This window comes from Alternaria postmessia (genome assembly GCF_024291825.1).
Source record: "Alternaria postmessia strain BMP 2775 chromosome Unknown scaffold_39, whole genome shotgun sequence".
Classification (NCBI taxonomy): domain Eukaryota; kingdom Fungi; phylum Ascomycota; class Dothideomycetes; order Pleosporales; family Pleosporaceae; genus Alternaria; species Alternaria postmessia.
In genome coordinates this window covers 90,405-114,421 of record NW_026260112.1, presented here as the reverse complement: position 1 = coordinate 114,421, position 24,017 = coordinate 90,405, and the positions used below count along the sequence as shown (strand labels likewise).

Below are 24,017 nucleotides of genomic sequence, written 5' to 3'. Positions count from 1 at the left end.
GCGCTTCTTGCTATCTATCCGTGCACGCTGGGTATCAAGAAAAATCTACAGTACATGTGAAGACGTCTAAGAGCTGCCAGACCAGCCTGTACCACACTGACATATCCCAGACACAATCAGCCTGTGCTACTCCAGTCGTCAAAGTTCAACGTTGCTGCCCAATTTCCCCAATCTCGGTCTCATTACCATCGGAGCCGCTTTCCAACTTCTTGCTGACCCAGGGGTCTCCTCATCGCGGCTTAGTCGAACAGCTGTCACCATCGGACTCCATCAACATCACGTATACTCGGAATCACGTGCCTTCCATGGTCTCATCATCATCAGCGTCATCGTCCCCCTCCTCGGCGTCATCTTCCCATTCTTCATCTTCCTCGCCGGTGGAAGGGCCAAGTACGTCGTTGAGCTCCTTCAATAACTCATCGGCGTGTTCCTTCAATCGCTCATCCTCGTATTCCAGCATAGCGAAGAGTTTGAGGCAATTCTCCAGCCAATCGCGACTGGCACGTAGTAGAGATGTTGCAACCTTGTCTTCTCCCTTGGTCTTTTGTTTCCCAGCCAGCAAGTGAAGACACCATCCGCCCAGATACCATGCCTCAACGCTGCCATCGTTCTCGCCCACTAACCGCTCCAACACTTCAATAGCTTCGTCTTCCATTTCAGCTTCCATGAGCAGGCGGGAAAGACTGATTCTGGTCGAGTAGTCTGGAACCTTGGGGTCATCTGGATCGAGGTCTTTCCAAAGGTCCATACTCCTTGTCAGCGCAGATTTCGCTTCGTCCGGCTTCAGTTGCGAAATGCGTATCGATGCGAGCGTCTGTAGTGGTTCTGGGTTTTCGGGTGCGAAAAGCAGCGCTTCGGTGACTGCGGCGTTGCATCGCGCTTCGGCGTCCTCTTCCCAAGAGAGATCTGTCATATAGACTTCAGCAATACCACAGAGCGAATTTGCGATCTTTTGCCTCTTCTCCTCTAACAGCTCTTCGACTTCATTGTTCTTCGCCCGCTTCCCTTCCAGTTCACTGATCTCTTTCTTCAGCACTTCAATGCCCTTTTCGAACCACCGCACACTCTCGGCGCCTCCCTCTTCATTCAATTGTGCCAGCCATAGGAACTTCTCGGCTCCGTCGTTTGCGCCTTCTGGGTCGATTACGATGGCCGCTTGAAAAGCTTCTCGCGCAGAATCTGGGTCGCCCAATTCCACATTGATCTCGCCGAGGAGGTTCAGTGCAGGCAGCGCTGCAGCAGAAGGCTTCGATGTGCCGGGCTGGAGTAGGTTCAAGGCTCTTCGCGCGGCGACGAGCGCTTCTTCGGGTTGTGACGTTTGTAGGAGTGTAGCCGCTTGAATCAAAAGTTCCTCTGGCGATGCTTTCGACTTTTTCGACTCGCCGCTCTTTGCGCTCTTCTTCGTCTTGCGATCGGTAGGTTTTGTTTTCGCCATAATGTGAGATTATGCGTGTTGTGGTTGCAGACGTCAGAAGCCTGGTTACCAAAAATTATTTCTCGAGATCGGCAGTCGGACGGAGCTAACGTGGGGAAAGCGCGCCCCGCCAAAGCAGCCTCAGTGTCACTACAGATGCCATCACTCCCACAGTTTCCATACTTGGCTTTACACAATGGGCATCGAAGACCAGAAAGAAGAGCGAGAGGTGCTCGAGTCAATTTTCCCCGACGAGATTACAGGTAGTGCTACTCTGCGCAACATCTTCGGACCGTCTAGTGACAATCCGCAGATGTTTCCGAGACCGAGTTCCGAATCGCAATAACGCTCGACGATGGCCGCCACGAAGACGATGAGAGCGAAGAAGAGCAACGTATGCGACTGCACCGTCTCTCCAGGCAAACACAAGCTCACGACTACCAGCCGTCATCATCCTGAATGTTTCCTACCCGCCCAACTACCCCGACGAAGCGCCCAGGCTTGATGTAACACAACCGCCCAACGCGCCGAGACACGCCTACCTCGATATACAAGAGGACAAGCAGCGGCTGCTAGACTCGCTCACCGAGACGATTGAAGAGAATCTCGGCATGGCCATGGTCTTCACCCTCGTCACCGTCCTCAAAGACAGCGCTGAGCTCCTCATAACCGAGCGCCAGAATGCAAAACAAGCCCTCGCCGACATAGCCGCTGCCAAAGCTGAGGAAGAAGAGAACAAGAAGTTCCAAGGTGAAGCCGTCAATCGAGAAACATTCCTCGCATGGAGAGACAAGTTCAGGAAAGAGATGGAGGACGAGAAGAAGCGCAAGGAAGAGGAGAAGGAGCTGGAGGACAAGAAGAAGAGGATTGTCAAGGAAGAAAAAAAGTTGACGGGCAAGGAGCTGTGGCAGCAGGGCTTGGTCGGAAAGGTGGATGACGACGATGATGACGACGTAGACGAGGTGGATGTAGGGAAGTTGAAGATCGAAGCGACCTCATGATGATACAAGACGTCGACATGTCAGGTCACATATATACCCATCTTGCTTAACTTCCTGAATGCAGTACGCTGCAAGTATCACGGATATAAGATAAAAGTCATATACATGTTACACCACGCAGATGCAACATAACGCTGTCCATTGTACTCATGATTCTGGCTTTATGACTCGTATGGGATGCCTCCTCCTTCCTCTTACAATTGTCTGTCCCTCCTTCAGCGCAAGTTCGGTCTCCATGTCTACAATCCTTTGCATCTTCCTCGTAATTTGTCTGTCCTTCTTCAAATCCTTTTCATATGCTTCCCGGTTCTCCGACTGCGAAAGCCGAACCGCATCTGTCCATCTCACAGTATCTTCGCGCTTCTTCAATTGCTCGTTCATGAGCACATCCCACTTATCCTCCTGCTGACATATGGGCAGCCACCAATTGTCCAGAAGAACCATGGTGTCGAAGAGCTCCGTTTTTCGCTCTAGTCTCTGGTGGAGGACTTGACTCAAGGCTGGAGGCTGGGGCTTTGTGAGCCGGAGGAAGGGTATGCCGTTTGCAGAAGCGAGTATGGGAACGTGGCGGGGTCCAGAAGTTTGCGCATACGGACGAACATTGAGGACAGCTTTCTCGGGTGGTAGGCGCGCGAGCCGTTCTTTGAGGGGATCTGGCGGCGTCTCTCGCCGTGGCTTTATTGGTAGAATGCGCGTCAGAGCGCAGGGTAGTTGGGAAACCAGCCGCGTCAGAATGCTTGTGCTGGTTGCGTCTCCAGTAGCGGAGGCATCGAGATGGTCAAGCGTCTGCATATTGTCAGTTAATTGTGTAAACAATTAACATGACGAACACCATACCTGGTAGCCAGCTTTGAAGCTTAGGCCCAACTGATACGGACTCTGTATCTTTCTGTTCCGTCGGAACTTGTTGCGAATAGCGTTGCGCAAAGATACGCGGTCGTCATCCGGGAGTGGAGCGGAGGAACATCGCGACAGCAAAGCTCGATATAGAGCAATCGCTAATGGCTCTGTTAGGATGAAAGCAGGTCTTGGTAGTTTGAGAATCTAACCTGCTACACGATGCTGTGTCGACTTTTTAGGCTGCAGGAATCGGGGCATGCATGAGATGGCTTGGTGGTGTTGCGAAGCTTGAGCTGCAACGCGAAATATTTGGACTGCGATGTCATCGTCACGTGCGCACCATGTCTTAGAGTCAAGTACAGGATTGTGCCCGCTGAGTGTCTAGATGTACCTCAGCCTGACAGATTACTTGGGTTTCTGCAAGGATTGCGCTTGACTTATTCACAGGGCATAAGGGAAAAGCAAGATGGAGGATGAAATATGCCGCTTATTATCCTGGTATCTTGCCAGACTGAATGGCTAGGCTAGCAGACCATAACTCCGTTCCATGCACTGTGACTGCCTGTGTGCCATACTGTCATATATCGTGTTGATTTCACCCTGCCCAAGACTGCCTTCTTGGTACAGGCCGTGTGCTCGATGTTCTTAGAATGTGGCTCCCTCGGGCGGCTGGGGAAGCTTCTTGTTCTGCGGCAGCGCCATGTACCTGGAACCCAGTCAGTCTTGCGCAATAGGAATCTGGAGATGTTCTAACCTTCGAAGCTCTATCAGTATCGTCTCCATGGTGAAGTCCCGCTTCCACTGAGCCAGACATGGCAGCTTTGACGCATCGACCTGGCCTTGTTAGCATGCACACAGCATCCACGCCTTTGGTCATCGCACCTTTCCGTTCTGAGGGTTGACGCAGGGCAGGTTGATCTTGGACGTGAACTTGATCTCGGGAGGCGTGTCGGGGTAGTCTGGGCCGCAGTGAATCGATACGCTGTAGATACGGTTCTCGTGGACGCTCTGGAATATGGTCAGTATACGGTGTCTTGATTGTAGACAGAAGTGCATACGTGTGGTGGACCAAGTATAGTACCGTTCCAGTCGGACATCAGGAGGTCATCGCCGTTGTCAAGACCATATGAACAGGCCTCTGTGAACTCTCAGCAACCTGCTACCCATAGCTATACCACAAGTCTACCATACCGGCACCGAGACCTTTCTCGCCCTTCTCTAACTCTTCCAGCAAACGGAAGTTACGCGGGACTTTGGCGCCCATAGTAGCTACAGTATGTGTGAAGGCTGAATGGAAGAGTCGCGCGTGAGGAAGTGGGCTGGACCCCGCTATGCGATACTGGGAACTGTCGGCGGCTGAGCTGGGGTTTGGGCAAGACCGAGGACCAATCTGGAAAGCGCACAAGTTGATGTCTGTGTCCGATGCACGTTAGGCGCAATTGTAACTTGCTGCGTGTCAAAGCGTTCGATGTTTGTCCAAAGATGCCAGTCGGCCTCACTAGCGTCGATGGTTATGACGAGGTGCCAGGGTCTCACCTGGCACGCGTGCATCGCTTGGCCTGTCGCCTCTAGACGCGACAACTATACGTTGCCTCTAGCAATTCGACCAAACAACAACACAGTACCGCATTCTCGAGTCGCTCCTTTGCTTGCATTGACCGTCCAGATGCTCCGGCTCATACCAAAAGAATGACAGCTCAAATCTTGGCGGCTGAATTAGGCAACCTTATACAGGATGCAAAGCGCAAGAACACAGAACTACGAAATGCTGCAGAAGCAGCTTTGAAAGACTTGAAGTCTCTTTCTAATACTTCTGAGGCTCAACTTTCGGCTGGTGAGCTAGCCCAATGTCCGTCGCTTCACATATATTGACCGCAGTAAAGATCTCTCCCGACGGCCTCATTTCATCTCGCCTTTTCTAATTGCCTGTGGAACTCAGAACGCCAAATTCGCATCTACAGGAATCTCATGTCTCCAGAGATTATGTGTTTCGCGGTCGTTGCCACGAGAACGGCTGACAGAAGTACTAGAAGCATTTCGGGGATCCGTGGCATCAAGTAAAGAAGGTCAATCACCGAGCGCTTTCAATATAGCTAACACTACCAGGTCATGATGTTCAGTTGAAGATACTGCAGGCGTTGCCTTCACTGGTGCAGAACTACCCCGCGGAAATACGGAGCGAGTCACTATCCGCTGTCCTGCAAATCTGTTCAAGTCTTCAGAATGCGAAGAATTTCGCCGTCAGCAACACGGCTGCAGCTACGTTGCAACAACTAGTCATTGTTGTATTCGACAGGGTTGCATCAGAAGATGGTATTTTGTCGAACTAAGAGTACATACGTGTTGTAGACTGACCAAGCGCAAAGAGAAGTCCCTAGAGATCCCTACAGTGACCGAGGTGAAAGGCGACGATGGCCAAGTATCCGTCAGGCCGGCAGCGAACGATGCCTACAAGGTCTGTAAACCTCTTCCATGCTAGAGGCTTTACTGATCGAGCTTAGATGTTTACCGATCTTATTGCACTCGTCGTAGGAGAGAAACCCATCTTCATGCGATTCGCTTCTCTGCCGCCAGCCTCAACACTGGAACTAATCGAGGCCATCTTATCAAATCACAATAAGATCATGACGACCCATCTTGAGCAGATCTACATCATGCGATCCCAGCTGATGCCGCTGATAATTCGCTCGCTATCTGACCGTCTGTCCTTCGCAGTAACTGTTCGTATCATCCGGATACTACATCTCATCATCCGATATCACCTTGACACGCTTCCCTCCGAATGCGAGATTGCGCTTGGTCTTCTGAACCACATGCTCGATCCCGAGGCTTCTCAGGCATGGAAAAGAGCTCTTTGCCTCGAAGTGTTCCGCAGCATCTACGCTGATTCTAGACTTCTTCTAGCAATTTATGCGCTCTTCGATGCGGAAAACGGAAAAAAGAACATATTCGGAGACAATCTAGCTGCTTTCGTTCGTCTTGCGACCGAGAAACCAGCAATCATTGGCTTAGGCCAACACTCGACAGCTGCCGCTGGCTTTGAGGACAGTAGTGCCGCGGTGTCAGACCAAGCTGTTGCAGAAGCGGGTGCATTGGCCGGCGTCATAGGGGGCTCCGTGAGCGATAGTAGCAACAATGTTCGTCCTTCAGGTATCAGCATGCAGTGGAGTTCTCTCAAGACTCCTTGTATCGAACATCTCGACAAAACCGAGCCGCCTGCATTACCTGAAACGTACATATATAGTCTGGTGCTAACTTGCATCACTAATATTTCCGAGAGCTTAGCGAAGTTTGTTCTTCCTCTGACCGTACATCATGAAAATCGGAATCGGAAGAAAATCAAGGCCGAGGAGACGAACGAAAACGACACAGACGCATCTCCAGATCGAAACGTTCGAAGGCTCTCGAGAACTCACTCTTTCCGCAAAAAGACTATACCAGTCAACCCTCTGGACTTGACCGATCACGCAGCGTACCCCTACGTGCAAATCTCAACGAAATTGGTCACGGAATGCTGGCCTGCAGTCCTTGCAACCTGTTCAACATTTCTCAATGCGACGCTTGACGCAGACTATTATCGGGCTCTAGTCCGAGCCATACAGAAATTCACCCAGGTCGCTGGACTTCTTAGACTCTCAACACCGCGAGATGCGTTTCTCACAACCATGGGCAAGGCAGCAGTCCCGTCAAACTTGCTGTTAGCTAACGCTGCGTCACCTGTGGGTGAAAAGCCTGGTATCTTCTCTAATGCAAGAGGGATGCTCAGCGTAGACAGCTTCGTGAGTCAAGCTTCCTCAATGTCCACTGATAAAAACCGGCGCCCTTCACACGATGTGTCAGCACCTACACTGGGACCTCGCAATCTATTGTGTCTACGGGCTCTGCTCAATTTGGCAATCGCGTTGGGCCCGACGCTGCAATCAGCCTGGTCCATCGTCTTTGAGACGCTTCAAGTAGCCGATCTAGTGCTATCCTTGTCCAGCCAGACTAGCAGTCGTGCATCTGTATCTGGAAATCGTATGGATATGGAAACCAACACGGAGAAGATGGAGGCAGAAACCTCAGCTGTGCAGAGCGCCGCTCGCAGACTTTTCGAGAGTACTGTGGACTTTCCTAACGATTCCTTCTCTGAGGTGTTGCAAGCTCTTTGCTCACTTCTCAATGGTGTATCGCCTTCAGAGAGCGGGCAAAGAACGCCAACCACTTCTGGCCGCCCCCAGGTTTTGCATCAGCGGCGGCTTGGTAGCGTATCTGGAATACCTCTTAACACGGATGCAAACTCCCGCGATTCGGCGTTCGCATTGAACAAAATCGGAGAGTTGGCTTCGCTAAACGAAAGCAGATTGTCGCAATATGATCCCGCAGAAAGTGGATGGGATATCCTGATTCGAGAAGTTGTGCGTTACTCTACCGACGGTCGAAAAGCCACATCTACGAGGCTGCTGGCAGCCGATATTCTAGCTAGGACGGTCAGGGAGATTGCTGAGCTTTCCATGTCCGATGAGCAGCGCGAAGAAATCCAAGCTCGCATACTTGCTGCATTGCAAAAACAGATTACTGACCTCCATCACTATGATGGTATCAGCAAAGACACGATCACTGATACGGATATACGTGTTCACCAGATAGCTCTTGACGCACTCAAAAACGTGATTGAGCAATGTGGAGAGTCGCTAGTTGCTGGCTGGACCTCTGTCATCGAAAGCTTGATGAGCGTCTTTACTCATCAAGCAGCACCAGAACAGGGTGCTACAAAAGACGTCGATACCTCAGACCTCAGCAAAAGCACTAATACCACTGTAGACGTTATCTCAAGGTCTCTTGCTCGATCCGCATTTGCAACAGCCAACCTCGTTTGTTCGGATTTCATGACCGCTGTTCCGGATGCTTGCCTCTCGACGCTCCTAGAACTCTTGCGCAGGTTCTGCTCCCAGCGAGAGGATCTGAACATGTCACTCACTGTGAGTCTCTGCTCCGAGCCCATGGTACACGCCTAACCTGCTACAGGCGATTACCTTCTTTTGGAACGTGTCCGATTACTTGCAGTCACGGACCGACCTCTCTTTATTGACGAAAGTTGTTTCTCAAGCCAGTGACAAGGAGCAAGTTAAACGAGATGTACACACGTGCCCACAGGAAGGAAATACTGCAGCTTTATGGCTTCAAGTTTTGCTAAATCTCTCATCCATCACAACAGATGAACGTATGGAGGTGCGACATTCTTCAATACAAACGATACAAAGGATCTTTGAAAACTGTTCGGACCAACTTTCTTCGGAAGTGTGGTTACTATGCCTTCGCACTATATTGTTCGGTATGGTAGAGGCCAATTTGGACATCCAAAACGACAATAGACAGCAACGACCACGCAAAGACGATCTGAAAGAATGGGATGAGACTACGAAAGCCGTTCTCCAAACCGTTACCGTCCTCAACACGCTTTACATGGAAAAGCTGGACAGGTCCCAGCTCGGTGACGCATGGTCAGAGCTACTCGAACTCCTGAAACGCTACTTCGATTACCGCTCGCATGCCTTAGGAGCTTCGGTATTCCGTACAATGACAGGTATCCTATCTCAGGCCGAAAACGCCAATGTGTTGGGCACGGATCCTCTTCTCAAAACTGCGGCAGTGTGGAGAAGCTACTTTCCCACTCCAGATGCTTGGCAAGACACACACGAAGAGGATAACCAAGACGCTTTTGTAGCATATGCAGAGGCTTTTAAAGCGATCTATCGGCTCGCAGATGGACTCCTTATCAAAGATTTGCCTTCTATGCTCACGAGTCTCGAAGCCTGCGTTGTTAACTCAGACGAAGTCGCTTACTCGTCAGATCTGGATACTATGACGACGCTTCAAAGTCAGATCATGGAATGCTTGGCGACAGTCAAGACAGAAGGTACTGACATTCCGTCGTATCTAATACGTTTGTTGGGCCGGTTTGTTGCGCTACCGTATACCTCTTTGGCTGAGTCTCCGGAGAAGCGCGGACCGACCTTTGTAGCACTTTCAAAAGCATCAATGACGCTGCTGCAAGACATTGCCATCAGACATGTTGGGGTGAAAGAGATGTATACAAGCAACGCACTGTCATTTGCTCTTACCAGCTTAGCACGGCCGATAGAGGAAAAGTATGTGTGGCAGCGAGAAGGCAGAGCACCGACTCTGTGGCAAAAGGCCACTACGACATCCACAACAATACTTGAGTCAGTGTTGCCACATATTGAATCCAGTAAAGACATTTGGACCACACTCGTCGACATCGCGTACTGCATTACGCGAGCGCAATCATTGCCTAGTGCTCAGACTTCATTTGGGAAAGATGAGCAGTTCGACATACAATCTTTCACTCACTTTCGCAACCTCATCACGCTACCGCTCGGCTCCGCTTCGCTGCCAGATAGTCTTCGACGTACATACGCTCGCAATCTCTTCTCCACATCTTTGACCCATAGCCCTCTACCTGGAGAACTGCCTGAGACCGCCACTTCGCCACTCGAAGAGCTCTACAAGATACGCCTTGGACAGACTGCGGAGCTGGATTATACATGGCGACCAGACATGAGCTATGCCTGTCTCTCCGAGCTCTTTCGCCTTGTCTCCCTGCACGATAGCAGTCCGGAATGCATCAAGCTAGCTCAAGCAGCGGCTCCATATCTCATTCTAAGGTGCGCACTTCCGCTCAAGACGTATATCGCAGACCAGCCACTTCGCGGCCGCATGCCTGCACCAGAATCGCAAAGGCGTGAGCTGATTTTTGTACTGGAACAACTGGAGAAATTGAAGAGCGAGCCACAGGCGATACCTGATGCCCCGGGAGTCAAATCCAAGCACCGAAAGCATCTGCACAGGCTGTACCCATTGCTTCTCAGAGCGACGAGGGTAGCTAGGCAGGATGGTGAGGTATTTGAGCACTTGGCAAAGCTGACTGATTTGATCGGTGATGAATTTGGGTTAGATGATGACTGAAAGTCCTTTTGTACTACTAAATGGACATGTCCAAGTTTGTGGACTATACTCGCGAAGGTGATGCCATAACTTTGCCCACGTGATGCCTCAATCACTACCGAGGCTGATGAGTTGAAGGCGGTTCGTGTCTCTTTGACTGTACCTTCATAGCTTGCTACCTCAGCACGTTCGATGCTTTCTGCATTACTGTAATAACAAAACGAATGAAAGTAAGGGCTCCAAAGCACAAGTCAGGAGAAGACGAGCGCCCTCGTACTTCGTACTCAAGCTAAGCGGATCTTTCGGGCATCCCCGCAAAGCACAGACACCGGAGACATCAGACAGCTCCACACATCGACTTCTGTCGCGGAACACTCGCGCGCAGGCGGAATTAACCATGAGCGCGACATCGCCAGCGGACAGGAATACTGCGAGCGATACGATGAGTCCAGCGAACGACTCCAGCAGTAACTCGAAGCGGAAAAACGAGAATGGCGCGCCCACACAGCGCGCGAAGCGTGAGTGGACTTGATACACGACATGGCATGCGACCGGAGACTGATTTGGTATGCTTGGTTTAGGCAACAGATACATAAGCATCGCGTGCAACGAATGCAAAAGACGAAAGATCAAGTGCAATGGCGAGACACCATGCCAACGTTGCGGGAACCTCAACCTGGAGTGCGCCTACGCGCCCAACTGCTGCAACTCGTTCAAAGACAGCGACGAGTTCAAGCAAATGTCAACACACATAACTTCCCTCCAGCAGCAGGTTGATGACCTGTTCCAGAACCTCAACGCGCTCCGGGCTCAGGTCGACGTGCAGAGCAATGGCTCAATCGGCACCCCATTCAACCCTGACTACCAGCAGACGCCCATGTTACCTCCCCAATCCGCCCGTTCGCGATCCAAATCCTTCAGCAAACACCCTCGTTTCCACGGCCCGACGTCGAATGCATTCAATGTTGGGGTGGCTAGGTCAAGCTTGAAGACCATGGGCATAAACGCGGGCGAGGAAGGTGAAGACGATGGCATCTTGACCCGCGACGCAACTCCAAGAGCGTCCCCTCCAATACTCCACCCCATGGTGCCAAAACGTCCCTTGCATACGGATAAGGACCCGATATGGTCCATCTCCAAGCACGAGGCTATGCGCTTGGTACATGTTTGGCACGAAGAGATGGGCACCATGTACCCTATCCTGGAAGTGGACAAATTGTTACGCTATGCCGAGATGTTGTTCACGTTTGTAGAAGCTGCGGCTAGATCGGGTCTGATACAAGGCTCGTATCCTGGGTCAGATGCAATGGTCGATGAACAGATTAGCGTATTGAAGCTCGTTCTCGCAATAACACTGGTCCTCGAAGGCGGAGGAAAGGACCCTTTGGGCGAGAGACTCTTCGAGAACGTACACAAGATTGTGGACAAGGCCTTGACCGATCCTGTCAGCCTCCATGGAATCAGCCTCTTGGTGCTGACAGTGAGTAGTGGATTCTCTTGTGACTGAACTTCGCTCACAAACGTAGGCCATGTATCACTTCACCCGTGATGATGAAGCTATGGCCTGGCGCGTCATTGGCCTAGCTGCGCGACACTGTCTAGAGTTGGGCTTACATCGTCGCGATACGTACTTGGCTCTCTTCCCCGATCCCGAAGAGCAAGCAGCAGCAATTAGGACTTTCTGGACAATCTACGTGCTCGATCGTCGTTGGAGCTTCGGCACGGGGATGCCTTTTGCTCTGCAAGACGCGGATATTGATACTAATGTGCCGAAACCAGACATATCTACACACGAGTCTACGCCGTATCTCAACGCCATGATATCATACTCGGTCATCGGCTCGAAGGTATGGAAGTCTGTCGCCGATGTAGGACACCAAGACAAGATTAACAAGGATGACATATCTTTCCTTGACTTTCAGGTTTTGAACTGGCACCGTACTATACCGGATTCATTAAAGTTCGTTCATCCGGACAGCGGTAGACAGGTCGAACCTCCTGCACGAGTCGTCCACCGTTTACAGGTCGTGCTCTACCTTCGAGCCAACCAGATGCGAATACTCATCTACCGCCCAGTACTACATACCGCAACTACCATCATGGAGAATCTTGAATTTGCACACGTTGTAGTCAAGGTCGCCAAGGATACGATTCGCATACTGACATATATCAACCAAACATCGGACATCTACAGAAGCCAACAGACTATGTTCAATTACTTCCTTATTTCGGCTCTGGCAGTATTGTTCCTAGCTGTTGCCCATGCGCCAGCTGAATTCAGTCAGCAGTCTCGAGACGAGTTCTACATGGCTCTTGAGCTCGTCCGTGGCCTATCGTCAAACTCATACGTATCGAAACGTCTCTGGAGAACTATCAAGACGATCAAGGAAGTCGGGCCCCGTCTGGGACTCGTCATACGCAACGACGACACCCATGACGCACATTCATCGGCTGCTGTTGCAATGGCAGGTCTTGCAGGTCACTCGATGGACGATCTAGCCCTCTTCTCAAACGGCCGTAACGGGTCTAATCTTGATACACCGCATGGAATGGCTAGTGATTTGACGACCTTGTTCGAGGCTGCCGGAGGTATCTTCAACCTCAACGGCTTTGGAGGGACAGCGAATGAACTTCCTAGCTCAAATGGAGAGTTTGTGAATGGGTTCTCGCATGAGAATGACGAGCTGGCAAGGATTTTGAGAGACTTGTTTTGATGTGTAGCTGTTGAGCCAAGATCTTTCTTCTGATATATGTTAGACATTTATATTGTTATTGTAATACTTGATCTCATTCCGAATCCACGTGGTATTGGTAACAGAAACTATCGTGCTTCACCTCTATACCTAGCAAGTTCGCAGGGCCTGGCCTGATCACGTGCCAATCGCTAAGCTCGGCCAGGGCAACCTGCGATCTTCATCTGCCAAAACACAACTTGCAACATAGCTCTGCGACGCTTCAAGCCTAGCCGTACTGATAGCCAGGTAGAACCGGCGCAAGACACTCCACCGCCCTCTCACCAGACTCTGCGCTCGCTCGACCCCTCCCCCACCGGCCTCACCTGGATCACGACTTTCGCCGAGCCCTTCCCTGCCCGCTACCCCAACGCCAACACACATGCGATAACAAGGCTGCAAGTGCAGCTTCACAAAAGAAATATACCCTAACCCACAGCCATCTTGTACGATCTGGCGCCTTTGGCTTCCGTCACGCCTACACACGTTTACCCCCACATTCGCATTTTCGAACCCCTCGTCTCTGGCATCACGCACGCATTGCGGCTGCGCGTCATAACCTGAGCCGCGTCTAGAAAGCGGTCTCGACGTCTCTACACCCAAGACAGCATGTCGTCATCTTCGCAGGTCACCGAGTCGTGGATCGCGTCCTTTTGCGGTCTTTTGGGCCACGAATACTTCGCTGAGGTGTCGGAAGACTTCATCGAAGATGATTTCAACCTGACGGGCCTGCAATCGCAGGTACCCATGTACAAGGAAGCTTTGGAGATGATACTCGACGTGGAGCCCGAGGACGACGAGGACGACGAGGAGGAAGAGGAGGAGGAAGAGGAGGAAGATGAGATACTGGGCGACGAGAGGGCACCGGGCTACCGAAGGGCAGGCGACCGCAGACATCTCCGCATAGCATCCGACCTCAGCGTGATAGAGAGCTCTGCTGAACTCCTCTACGGACTCATACATCAACGCTACATCACCTCTAGACCAGGTATACAGCAGATGGCTGAAAAGTACGAGCTTCAGCATTTTGGCACCTGCCCGCGCGTGAACTGCAACTCCTGCAAAGTTCTCCCCGTTGGCCTCAACGATAGCCCTGGCCACGAGACCGTCAAGCTGTTCTGCCCTTCCTGTCTAGACGTATATACCCCGCCTAACTCGCGCTTCCAAACCGTCGACGGTGCTTTCTTCGGCACAACCTTTCCTTCGCTCTTCTTCATGACCTTTACGGACCTCGACATCGGTGGTGGGCTGCGCAACAACACGTCAAACACTATCGATGCACTACAGCAATTACAATCGCAAAGCGCAGACGGCAAGTCGCGGAATACTACACCCTCAAATGTCACTTCCATAAACGGCGTCGCACCGCACAACCTTGCGCCTGGTCTCGGCACAGGCAGCATCTACGAACCACGCATCTACGGCTTCCGAGTCAGCGAGCGCGCACGATCAGGACCTCGGATGAAGTGGTTACGGATGCGGCCCACGGACGTTACTGAGCTTGACGAGACGAGAAGATATTGGGAAGAACATGATGAGGATGCAGACCGGCCAGACGACGACGACCTCAACATGGTCGATGTAGCGGAAGGCGGAAAGGGTGCGCCAGTGGACCGAAGAAAGAAAGCTATCCGGGCACGCAGACGGCCGACGAACGGATCCAACGCTGGTGGAGGCAGCCCAATGGACACCAACGGTGTTGGAGCAGCTGCGGGCTAGAGGTCTCCACAAACACCTGAGAATGTCGATCCCGATGCTACCGAATATGGGACAGATTTATCAACCAGCCAAATAGCACTGTACCTGAAAGGCAGGGCGAAAAAGGCGCAACGCCAAAGGGAGGCCATGTTCGAATGAGTTGGCTTAGTCAAGGACATTCTTGTCACTTTTCTTTCTTCACACCGTCACACTTTCACACAAGGGAGCGGAGCATAGTGAGTTGGGACTATTAGGTCGAGATTTTTTTTTTTTACTTATTGTTCAAAGAAAGACGTATAAGAGGTGGAAAGTCTTAGCTGATTCTTGATGGAGTTTCCTCCGAGCATGACTCAATGAGAATCCAAGAATTTTACCTGTTCGTTTCTACTTTCAAAGCCATGGCGTTTGGAGTATCGCATTGACGTGACGCTTACAAGAACATTCCTAATGATGGAGTGTTCCACAGAAATTGCTATGCACTATGAGCATCCCTGAGACGTACGTTGGATGTTTGCTGGGTTCGATCGACGCCAGACACAGTCACAGGATGGATCTTCATAGTCAAAGGCGATAGAGTGATATGGACCACGCATGATTATAACATAATGAGGATTATTTCTACATATTCATAGAGCCGTGGTAAAGAGGTCAACAGATAATAAGTTTGCTCTACTCTTTCCAGGTCTGATCCCATCATTTACATCGTCGATAACCACTTACATACACACGTACAGAGCGTCAAGCTTCCTAGACTTTATTGAAACAAATTGGTATAAAGCGATATATGGTGCGAGAAAAAATAACTGAAATACAAGCTACGAGCTTATTACGCACGATGTGCCCATTCAGCGAGCTGGTTGGCCGAATCAACAGAGTCTTGGTTCTTCTCGTGGTGGCTCGTCATGGCCATGCCAGCACCGTGACCTTCGAGCGAATGCGTTGACATGCCCTCGTCGATTATGTCGTCATCAGGGATCTTGACCTCACGGGTGAGCTCGACGTAGTCGTACGCGAACTCGCCAATCTCGACGTCATCAATACCAGCAGCTTCTTCCTCTTCCGTCGCACGGAGCCTGAAGGCGGGGATGAATTTGCCAATAAAGTCAAGAGCTCCGAGGATAAGACAGGTCCCGAGGAAGGAGTATGCGCCGCCGGTGAAAGAATCGGCAAGTTGATAGCCAAGTTGCACCCAATGGTGGTTGAGCCAACCACCATCGATAACAGTGTAACCATCGAGATGCGCAATGTAGTCACTGCATAATGGTTAGTAACGCGAATTTTCAAAAATGAAAATTATCGTGTATGGCTTACGTAGCGAAAAACGCAGTGAGGATGTTTCCGATGAAGCCACCAACGCCATGGACAGCAAAGATATCGAGGGCATCATCGCAGCGGAGGAAATACTTGAGCTTCGTCGCGTAGTTGCAAGCAACACCACCACACACACCGAAAACAACAGCAGCCCAGGCAGGGACATATCCAGAACCAGGGGTGATGCAGACAAGACCAGCGATAACACCGGAGCAGAAGCCAACGGTGGACCACTTGCGTTCCAAACGGTAGTCAACTAGGCACCAGGTAATACCACCAACACAGGCAGCAAGATTGGTGCATACAGCAGCCATGATAGCGCGTAGGTTAGCAGACAGAGCCGAACCAGCGTTGAAGCCGAACCACCCCACCCAGAGGAATACAGTGCCGATAACAATGTGCGTGACGTTGTGGGGACGGTAGTTGAGTTCCTGGGTACCGTGACCACTTCGCTTTCCAAGCATGTAAGAGTAGGCGAGGGCAGCACATCCGGATGCAATGTGAACCGGAGTTCCGCCAGCAAAGTCCAAGCCACCCATTTGGAAGACCCATCCAGATGAGTTCCAGGTCCAGCATGCAATGGGGTCGTAGATGATAGTCGTCCAGACAAACATGTAGATGATGCAAGGTAGCATGCGTCCTCGCTCGGCAACAGCTCCAACGGCAAGTGCAACGCTGTTTACAATTAGCATCGGTTTTGAGGACCAAAGTGTGATAAACATACGTGATAGCAGCAAACATGCCCTGGTAGACACAGAACATGAGATCAGGAATACGCGGGCTTCCCACCGAAGGAGCACCCAGCACATTCATCAGGCCAAAGTTATCCAGCGCACCAATATACTTTCCAGCCTTGTGCGAAAAGGCTAGAGAGTAACCCCAGAAGAACCATTGGAAAGAGACGACTGCAGTCGCCATGACAGACAGCCATAGTAGCGATAGCGCCGACTTTCTGCGTGCCAGCCCGGAATAGAAGAAGCTGCAATTCCGTTAGACCTGTGTACATGGTTGCAAGGTTGCAAAGTTTCAAAGTGGAGTTGGGTTACTGACCCTACACCCGGTATCATAAGAAGCACGAGGGCGGTTGATGTGATCATCCAAGCGATATCGCCGGGCTAGAGAAACATGGCATTAGCCCCGCGTTACCACTAAAACCTTACGGTTCCGTCTCTGGTAGCCAAACTCACATTGTAAAACACATTGAGATTGTATAACCTCGAATCGCCTCCCGTGGGATCTGTGGTATTACCAAACGTCTCCAGAGGGAGTGTGGGGTCCAAGCCCGAAGATACGGGATCCATCCTGTCGTTTCCCGGGTCGTCGCTCTTTCGATTAAATGTTTGTTGGACTCGAATGTGTCATGTATCGGCAATGCGCGGTTACTGGCTACAAATCCGAAAAGATGCGAGGTAATTATGTAGACTTTAGAGAGTCGTAGAGAGAGAAGGGATTGCGTGCAGGCGGATGGGAAAGTGAAGATTGGTCGATCGCTACACGTTCAGGGATCTCCAAGTCTGCAGTTGACCCTTGGCGTCCGCCCCAATACTGAACAAGCAAAAAAATAAAAAAGGTCGCCGCTGGGAACGCTCAAATAAGGAGCATGTGCAAACGCGTTGCTAAGTATAAGGATAGGCGAGTCGCTTGATTGACAAGCTCACGAACCAACACCTAAACCGAGGGGTCTGTGGTAGCTATATGGAGGCTGAGCGTAGGAAAGAGCATCAAAGCTTCATCGCTTCCGCTACAGGATAGGCGATGCCGCTTTGATAATCTCCCAGCAAACAGGCATGAACATCCCCCTCTCCCGAATGCACGAACGCCACGGCAGTGGGGTGTTTGATAGCTGGTGACGGGATGAGAGGCAATGGCCCCAGGCCATGTCAGCCAATGTCCGACTACGAGTCCGTCGCTAAGCAAAATGCCAAACTGCAGGGTACCGCCCACACTTGGGGCGCGGCGCTGAGCCTGTTGCGGCTGTCGAACCACACGTGTGGGATGACAGTACGATGGGTTGCCGCGAGGCCTGGCTGCGATCACTTTTTTGGTTCCACCATGTAGTGGAGCAGTCTTGATCGTCTTTGGCTGTTCTGTGACTCTGTATCTCTTTTTGATCGACGTGATCACTCGTTCGCTTCGCCTTGTGATGGCAACTAACCTCCATGGGAGCCCTGAAGTCGCATCAGGCAATGCGTCGATCGAGCCCCCTCAGCACAGCTCAATCGCTATCAGCGAAATGATTCGAAAACATTGTTCACAGCTTGGGAGAAGAGTAGGAGCAAGGGTAGTGATAACGTGAGAGCGGCTGATAGGCTACGCCGGATACTTGGAGTTTGAGAACAAGTCCAGGCCATCCCTGGCTTAACATCTTCGGGTGCCGGGCGAGCCCGTATTTGGCAAGGTGCGTGCTTAGCGTAGATATGGCCATTAGAGACACCATGCAGCCTGTCGTTCCCAAGTACTGTATGGGGAATCTTGGGGTCTTGAGCTCGTGTCTTGTGGTGTGATCACTCTGTTAGAGTTTGCAAGTGCTATACTTGAAAGTCGATCAAACTTGGCCCCCCCGGATGCCGTCGGAAATGGCCTCAAAATCCCTTATCTCTGTCGCCGTTTTCCTATCCCACGCCGAGCCGTGACGGCCACTCTGCCCACATCCCGCGACTCCTCCGCAGCCGCCTCCAACAACCTTCAGATGCACCATGCAGGTCCAACGGGGATCCTCACCCCTGGCGTCATCTCACCATGTTTCTGTTCGCGTCTAGAATAGCATCACACCATAGCGCTGGATACACTGTTCGCCTCGTCTACCGCAATCGTCTGTCTTGCATTGATCTATGTTGCTTTTGTCTGCGCCAGTTGCCGCTATCCCTGAGACTCACCGATCGATGCCGCAGCTAGGTACATGTGAGAACGATGCTCAGCCTGAAGATTTGGACCCTGCCACTGCCCTATCTATGTATTTGACATGAGTATTTCTACATGACAGTTGGCATAGACGCGATCTGGCTAGAAGTACCGACATTACGGCTATTGGTACGTGAGTGACAAGGAGAGTAGGCTGAGACTGTTGAGATATGGATACAAGGCTGTCAAATGGGGCTTCACGAGTTGTGATTCGAGGAACTTCTGTAAGCACTGTCTCGGAGATGTTTCCATCCCTTGGTCTTGTATTGTTCTCCTGTCTGATTCCACCGACTCTCTCCGTTGCCAAAAGTTCTATCCATATTGTCGGCTCGGCCGACGCTCTGGAAGCTCAGTAATCACTAGAACGCTCCTGTTGCACGCATTGTTGTTGACACGTCCGTGTCGACGGCAGCAGAAGCGATGCGGCCCGTAGCAGTCGGACACAGCGCCGAGAGATCGTTCCTGTATGTGACCACAAGTGCGCGTACTACTGTATGGCTACTTGCGTAGACTTGGAGAAGAAATTATGCTGCCAGGGTTTCCGATTCGAAGGGGAAGGCGGTCGTACAGCCGTTTTAGTGGCTTATTACGCCTTGCCGTCGTAGTCTCCACATTCTCCATAACGTGGACAAATTTGCGTCGTTCGGTTGAACTAGCCTGCGCCACGAGCCGAGGGACTGTAGTAGATATGCACACATGTCCGAGAAAGGTGAACCGCGGTATATCATGAGATCTGGTGGAGGAGCTTCCAGATCCGCGGGTGATATCTCAAGCATGAAGAGGTGTGCCAGATCCTACCGGAGTATTTGCCCCTGGTGTTGCAGGGTCAGTACCGGCTTTCTTCTTCTTCTTCTTTTTCCGTGGGATCAGCGCCGGCGGGTTCATGACAGCACTGCGTAGAGATAGGTAGGAGCCGCAAGTCATGCAGAGGTTATCAGGAAGATCTGGGTTACAGAAGACTGTTTGCAATTAGCATTCGGTTGAGTGGGGGGGAATAGGTGTGGTTCAGCTTACTGCTCAAGCACACACTGCAGACAAAGCCGATGTCGACAACCTTCCTGTGGCAGAAACATGCTGCACGGAAATCGACACCGCCAGCGCTAGGGACTATCAAGCTTGTTCGTGCTGTTACATCGGGTAGGAATGCCATCATCAGATACTGTAGCAGACCTTCTGGACGGTCCGGTTTCATGTATACGCCTCCAGTCGCATCGCTCGCTTGCTGCAATAGCACAGTGTCGCCAGCCAGTTTCAGTATATCTATGGGTATCCGCTTTCGTTGTGCGGCAAATATAGAGTTCATGACAGGTATGTACTGATTGGCAAGGTCGCCGGATACAGAGACGATGAGGATGCGAGAGGTGAGGGGAACGCGGTCGACGTGTGTGTTTTCAGAGTCGGCGAGTGCTGCAAGAGCGGTACTGTCGGCAGATGCGGCTGTGGGAGCATGGAGGATGGTTTGCTTGTTGATGTGGGTGAGAGCCATGGAGAGAGCACCGCCTATGAGTGTTGTAGGCGTTGCTTCCAGGTGGCTCTCTTTTGTCTCGTTGAGCAACTTGGCGAAGTTACGTAGGATTGCGCTCTCTACGACAGCGAATGGCCGGTACTTGTTGGCACTCTCTGCCATGTGGTGTTCCTTGTCCTTTGCATGGCCATTCGTCTGAACATGGCCGTTTGTGTCGCCGCGCCGCGACTGTGGCTGCGGGTCGGTGGGTGTGGGATACAGAAAGGTCGTCTTGTGCGAATGGGAAGCTATCACAGCAACTTCGTTTCCGTTTCCCGAGGCGAGGTGGGCGTTGATGAAGACGAGGATGTTGGCTAGGGCGGCAGAGAGTGAGAGGGTAGAGGACAGATGCGCCCACGCGTGTGGATTGGTGTCGAGGACGATGGCAAGCAGTGACGGCGGCGGGGCTGCGAAAGTTAGTTGTCATTGTGCCAGTTGAGCAGTCGTGGTCCCATGCCTTCTTCTGTCTTGACGTGACGGTCGGAACCGTCAATGGTATTCATTGTGCTGACATGTGCTTCTCTCTACAGCACTGAGAAGACGGCTCGCTGTTCAAATGCTGTGCATGCCTCGGAATGTCGAGTGCGTCCTTCTCTCGAGCTTGGACTTGAGGCCTGTTCAGTCAATGAGGTCAACTTCGCGACCGCCTAATACAATGCGCCCGTGCGCCCGCCGCGTTCCCACGTGAGCGCGCTGCACTGGGCATCCAACCTATTCTCGGTCTTTTCGGGCAATGTGTCTGTCTCTGTCTGGAAAGTGATCAACGAGTATATTTTGTGAAGATAGGTCTCTCTGCCGGTCTAATGTCAGCCAGCCGCGCGCGCAGTGACAGACTTGTGGCTTACAAGACCCATATATTTCTCAGCCTGACTGTGTATAAACAACACGACTTCCCACTCATCTCTGGCGCGAGTTGCCATGTTGCGTACCTCAAAATATGCATATAGAAACCAAGCACCTTCACCTTCCTTGACTCGAATACATTACTACTTAGGTGGCCAAGGGTCAATGCAAGTCCATGCTGACAACCTTGGAATTTGCCGACGCAACCTTACAGAAAGAGACGGAACTGGGGTTTACCGCAGGTCGGAACTAAATCGTGGGGACGTCGAATTGCCTGATTCAGGATTTGCTGCGAGCTTGCCGTCGTGCCAGTCATTAGGTGACCTCACCTGAGCTATTATGGCAAACTACCGAGGCTCAGGAGACTGGCTCCGCCCATGCCATGCACCATGAAGGACTGAGCCCACTGTTAGTAGTCGACATGTCACATTACCGAAGGCTTGCTGTTACGCCAGCTCGCAACCTTAAACATATCCGTCTCTCTCCAGCGACTCGGTCACCCCTTAAGGCGCCCGGCTAAAATCTAGTTCCAACGAATCTCTTGTCGACTCTACATCAGCCATTCGTGCATCGTCTCATACTCCAAGGACGGACGCTCCCCTGTCCGATTCACCAGCGCCCCAGTTGCAACATCGCCAACATGATTACAGAAACGATACGACGAGTGAACGGTTATGAGAAGGATGCATACACATACTATCCCGTCATTATTGTCGGGGCTGGCGCATCTGGCATTGCCATGGCCTGTCAACTGAAGCAGCAACTTGGCTTTGATCAGTTTCGCGTATTCGATCGTCAAGCAGGCATTGGAGGAACTTGGTGGATAAATCGCTATCCAGGTGTTGCATGGTATGAAAGTCCCTGAAATATGCCCGTTCAATGCGCATGGTAATACCAAACCTTTGAAATTCAGCCGCCACAACAATCTTCCACAGGCCAGGGCTAATGCTATATAGTGATGTACCCGCCGTCTTCTACTCTTTTAGCTTCGCTCAAAACCCGAACTGGACCTCGTTCCACCCTCCCGGCAAAGAAATCGTACGCTATTACCACGAAGTATGCGAGAACTACCGCATCACAGACAAGTTTGAGCTCAACACAGATATCGAAAGCTGCAGATGGCTAGAAGAGGAACAGTTGTGGGAGGTCACTCTCCGTCGTATGGTAGCAGGCATGGGCGACCTCTCATCCAAGGAGCGCATAAAGATCGCACAAGAGAAGGGCGAGCATGCAGTATACTCGGAGACTGAGATTGTGAAATCAAAGGTTGTGCTCAGCTGCGTCGGGGGTCTAGTCGAGCCAAGAGGCTGGCCTGACGAGATCAAGGGCATTGAAAATTTCAAGGGCAACATGTTCCATTCTGCGAGGTGGGATGAAAGTGTCGATTTCACGGACAAGAACGTTGTCGTTGTTGGCACTGGGTGCAGCAGTGCTCAACTCGTGCCCCGCCTACCCAATGCGCCGTACAACGCCAAATCAGTCACTCAGCTCATGAGATCACCGCCATGGGTTGTTCCAGCTCCGACACCGCCCGGTGGTGATGAATGGTGGGAGAAAAATGGCCCCAAGATTATGAGGAACGTACCAGGACTCAAGGAGCTACTTCGTTTCCTTATTTTTGCTGGTGCCGAAGCCGGTTTCCTTAGAATGTTCCCCAATACTCCATATGCTGAGAAAGGAAGGAAGGCCTACGAAGAGAAGACGCTCCAGAACATGCGAAAACACGTTCCTGAGAAGTACTGGGATATCATGACGCCAGACTACGGGGTCGGTTGCAAACGCCGCATCTTCGACAAGCGGTGGCTGCGCAGTCTGAACGATTCGAAAATCGAGCTCACTACTCAGCCGCTGAGTAGGGTCACTGAACATGGTGTTGTCATCGGTCCCGGTGCGACGTACCCAGCCAATGCAAAGAAGGAGGATTACCCAGAGCGAGAGATACCCGCAGATGTCATTGTCCTGGCAAACGGCTTCGACACGACACGATGGCTCCATCCGCTCAAAGTCATTGGCAAAGATGGAAAAGATCTAGTACAAGTAATGGAAGATCGAGGAGGCGCCCAAGCCTACCAAGGCACGGCTGTCGATGGTTTCCCAAACTTCATGATGATCTTCGGACCCAACACAGCAACTGGGCACTCTAGCGTTGTCATGGCCAGTGAGAGTGAGTCTTATCCCTCCTTACTAGCATACACCATCAAGCTGCTCTGGAGATGAATACTAACATAAATTCCAGATATGGTGAATTATTCCCTAAACTTCATCCGCCTCCTCCTCACAAACGAAGCCCGCACCGTCGACGTCAAGCACTCCGCTGAGGTTGCCTATACGTCTGAAATGCAGCGTGCACTCAAGAATACCGTATGGCAGAGTGGCTGCTCAAGCTGGTACGTTACAGGCAATGGTTGGAATTCCACCGTCTACCCATACACGCAAATCGACTTCTGGCGGAGATGCACCTTCCCAAGGTGGAACGACTGGAATATCGAGTACACAAGCAAGGGCATTGCGAGGATGAGGGCGCGGAGGGTGGTCAGGACGCTCGCGCTCGTGCTTGCAATCGGTGGAGCGTGGAGGTTTAGGCAGAGTGGATTGGGTTTGGATGATGTCAAAGGACTACTGAGAGGTGCGGTGCAGGGGTCTTTGAGGAACGTTATGGATGTTTGGGAGACAATAAGGAAGACTCTTTTGGCTTGAAAGTATAATTGAGGGTAATTATGATTCGGACATGGGATATAGTAACGGTGTATCTAATAGGTATTGTCTCCTTTGGACATGTCAAACCAAGCAACGCTGTGTGTATGTGTCCACTCACTCGACAGCAG

The 24,017-nt window shown here is 51.5% G+C and overlaps 10 protein-coding genes across 10 annotated transcripts; 5 read left to right on the top strand and 5 right to left on the bottom strand.

The window, feature by feature from the left end:
* Positions 1–292: 292 nt before the first annotated feature.
* J4E82_006570 (uncharacterized protein) lies at positions 293–1,435 on the bottom strand (the record flags this gene model as incomplete). The annotated part of the gene is made up of 1 exon (XM_051732826.1): positions 293–1,435. The coding sequence occupies one exon, from the start codon at positions 1,433–1,435 to the stop codon at positions 293–295; it is 1,143 nt and encodes a 380-aa protein (XP_051587405.1).
* A 175-nt stretch (positions 1,436–1,610) lies between these two features.
* J4E82_006569 (uncharacterized protein) lies at positions 1,611–2,415 on the top strand (the record flags this gene model as incomplete). The annotated part of the gene is made up of 3 exons (XM_051732825.1): positions 1,611–1,680; positions 1,728–1,808; positions 1,859–2,415. The coding sequence occupies 3 exons, from the start codon at positions 1,611–1,613 to the stop codon at positions 2,413–2,415; spliced, it is 708 nt and encodes a 235-aa protein (XP_051587404.1).
* A 147-nt stretch (positions 2,416–2,562) lies between these two features.
* On the bottom strand, positions 2,563–3,513 carry J4E82_006568 (uncharacterized protein; the record flags this gene model as incomplete). The annotated part of the gene is made up of 3 exons (XM_051732824.1): positions 2,563–3,201; positions 3,253–3,413; positions 3,465–3,513. The coding sequence occupies 3 exons, from the start codon at positions 3,511–3,513 to the stop codon at positions 2,563–2,565; spliced, it is 849 nt and encodes a 282-aa protein (XP_051587403.1).
* A 387-nt stretch (positions 3,514–3,900) lies between these two features.
* On the bottom strand, positions 3,901–4,519 carry SPM2 (Ubiquitin-conjugating enzyme spm2; the record flags this gene model as incomplete). The annotated part of the gene is made up of 5 exons (XM_051732823.1): positions 3,901–3,961; positions 4,010–4,089; positions 4,138–4,263; positions 4,314–4,393; positions 4,447–4,519. The coding sequence occupies 5 exons, from the start codon at positions 4,517–4,519 to the stop codon at positions 3,901–3,903; spliced, it is 420 nt and encodes a 139-aa protein (XP_051587402.1).
* Positions 4,520–4,944: 425 nt separating this feature from the next.
* J4E82_006566 (uncharacterized protein) lies at positions 4,945–10,224 on the top strand (the record flags this gene model as incomplete). Its single annotated transcript, XM_051732822.1, has 5 exons — positions 4,945–5,089; positions 5,362–5,568; positions 5,622–5,710; positions 5,757–8,216; positions 8,263–10,224. The coding sequence occupies 5 exons, from the start codon at positions 4,945–4,947 to the stop codon at positions 10,222–10,224; spliced, it is 4,863 nt and encodes a 1,620-aa protein (XP_051587401.1).
* Positions 10,225–10,600: 376 nt separating this feature from the next.
* Positions 10,601–12,917, top strand: J4E82_006565 (uncharacterized protein; the record flags this gene model as incomplete). The annotated part of the gene is made up of 3 exons (XM_051732821.1): positions 10,601–10,721; positions 10,785–11,683; positions 11,730–12,917. The coding sequence occupies 3 exons, from the start codon at positions 10,601–10,603 to the stop codon at positions 12,915–12,917; spliced, it is 2,208 nt and encodes a 735-aa protein (XP_051587400.1).
* A 627-nt stretch (positions 12,918–13,544) lies between these two features.
* CKB1 (casein kinase 2 regulatory subunit) lies at positions 13,545–14,654 on the top strand (the record flags this gene model as incomplete). The annotated part of the gene is made up of 1 exon (XM_051732820.1): positions 13,545–14,654. The coding sequence occupies one exon, from the start codon at positions 13,545–13,547 to the stop codon at positions 14,652–14,654; it is 1,110 nt and encodes a 369-aa protein (XP_051587399.1).
* Positions 14,655–15,459: 805 nt separating this feature from the next.
* Positions 15,460–17,245, bottom strand: AMT1 (ammonium transporter Amt1; the record flags this gene model as incomplete). The annotated part of the gene is made up of 5 exons (XM_051732819.1): positions 15,460–15,886; positions 15,945–16,619; positions 16,669–16,923; positions 16,995–17,059; positions 17,132–17,245. The coding sequence occupies 5 exons, from the start codon at positions 17,243–17,245 to the stop codon at positions 15,460–15,462; spliced, it is 1,536 nt and encodes a 511-aa protein (XP_051587398.1).
* Positions 17,246–19,613: 2,368 nt separating this feature from the next.
* Positions 19,614–20,852, bottom strand: J4E82_006562 (uncharacterized protein; the record flags this gene model as incomplete). The annotated part of the gene is made up of 3 exons (XM_051732818.1): positions 19,614–19,804; positions 19,860–20,756; positions 20,807–20,852. 3 exons carry the CDS (start codon positions 20,850–20,852, stop codon positions 19,614–19,616), a joined length of 1,134 nt encoding a protein of 377 aa, XP_051587397.1.
* A 980-nt stretch (positions 20,853–21,832) lies between these two features.
* Positions 21,833–23,889, top strand: J4E82_006561 (uncharacterized protein; the record flags this gene model as incomplete). Its single annotated transcript, XM_051732817.1, has 3 exons — positions 21,833–22,041; positions 22,149–23,356; positions 23,429–23,889. The coding sequence occupies 3 exons, from the start codon at positions 21,833–21,835 to the stop codon at positions 23,887–23,889; spliced, it is 1,878 nt and encodes a 625-aa protein (XP_051587396.1).
* Positions 23,890–24,017: the final 128 nt, after the last annotated feature.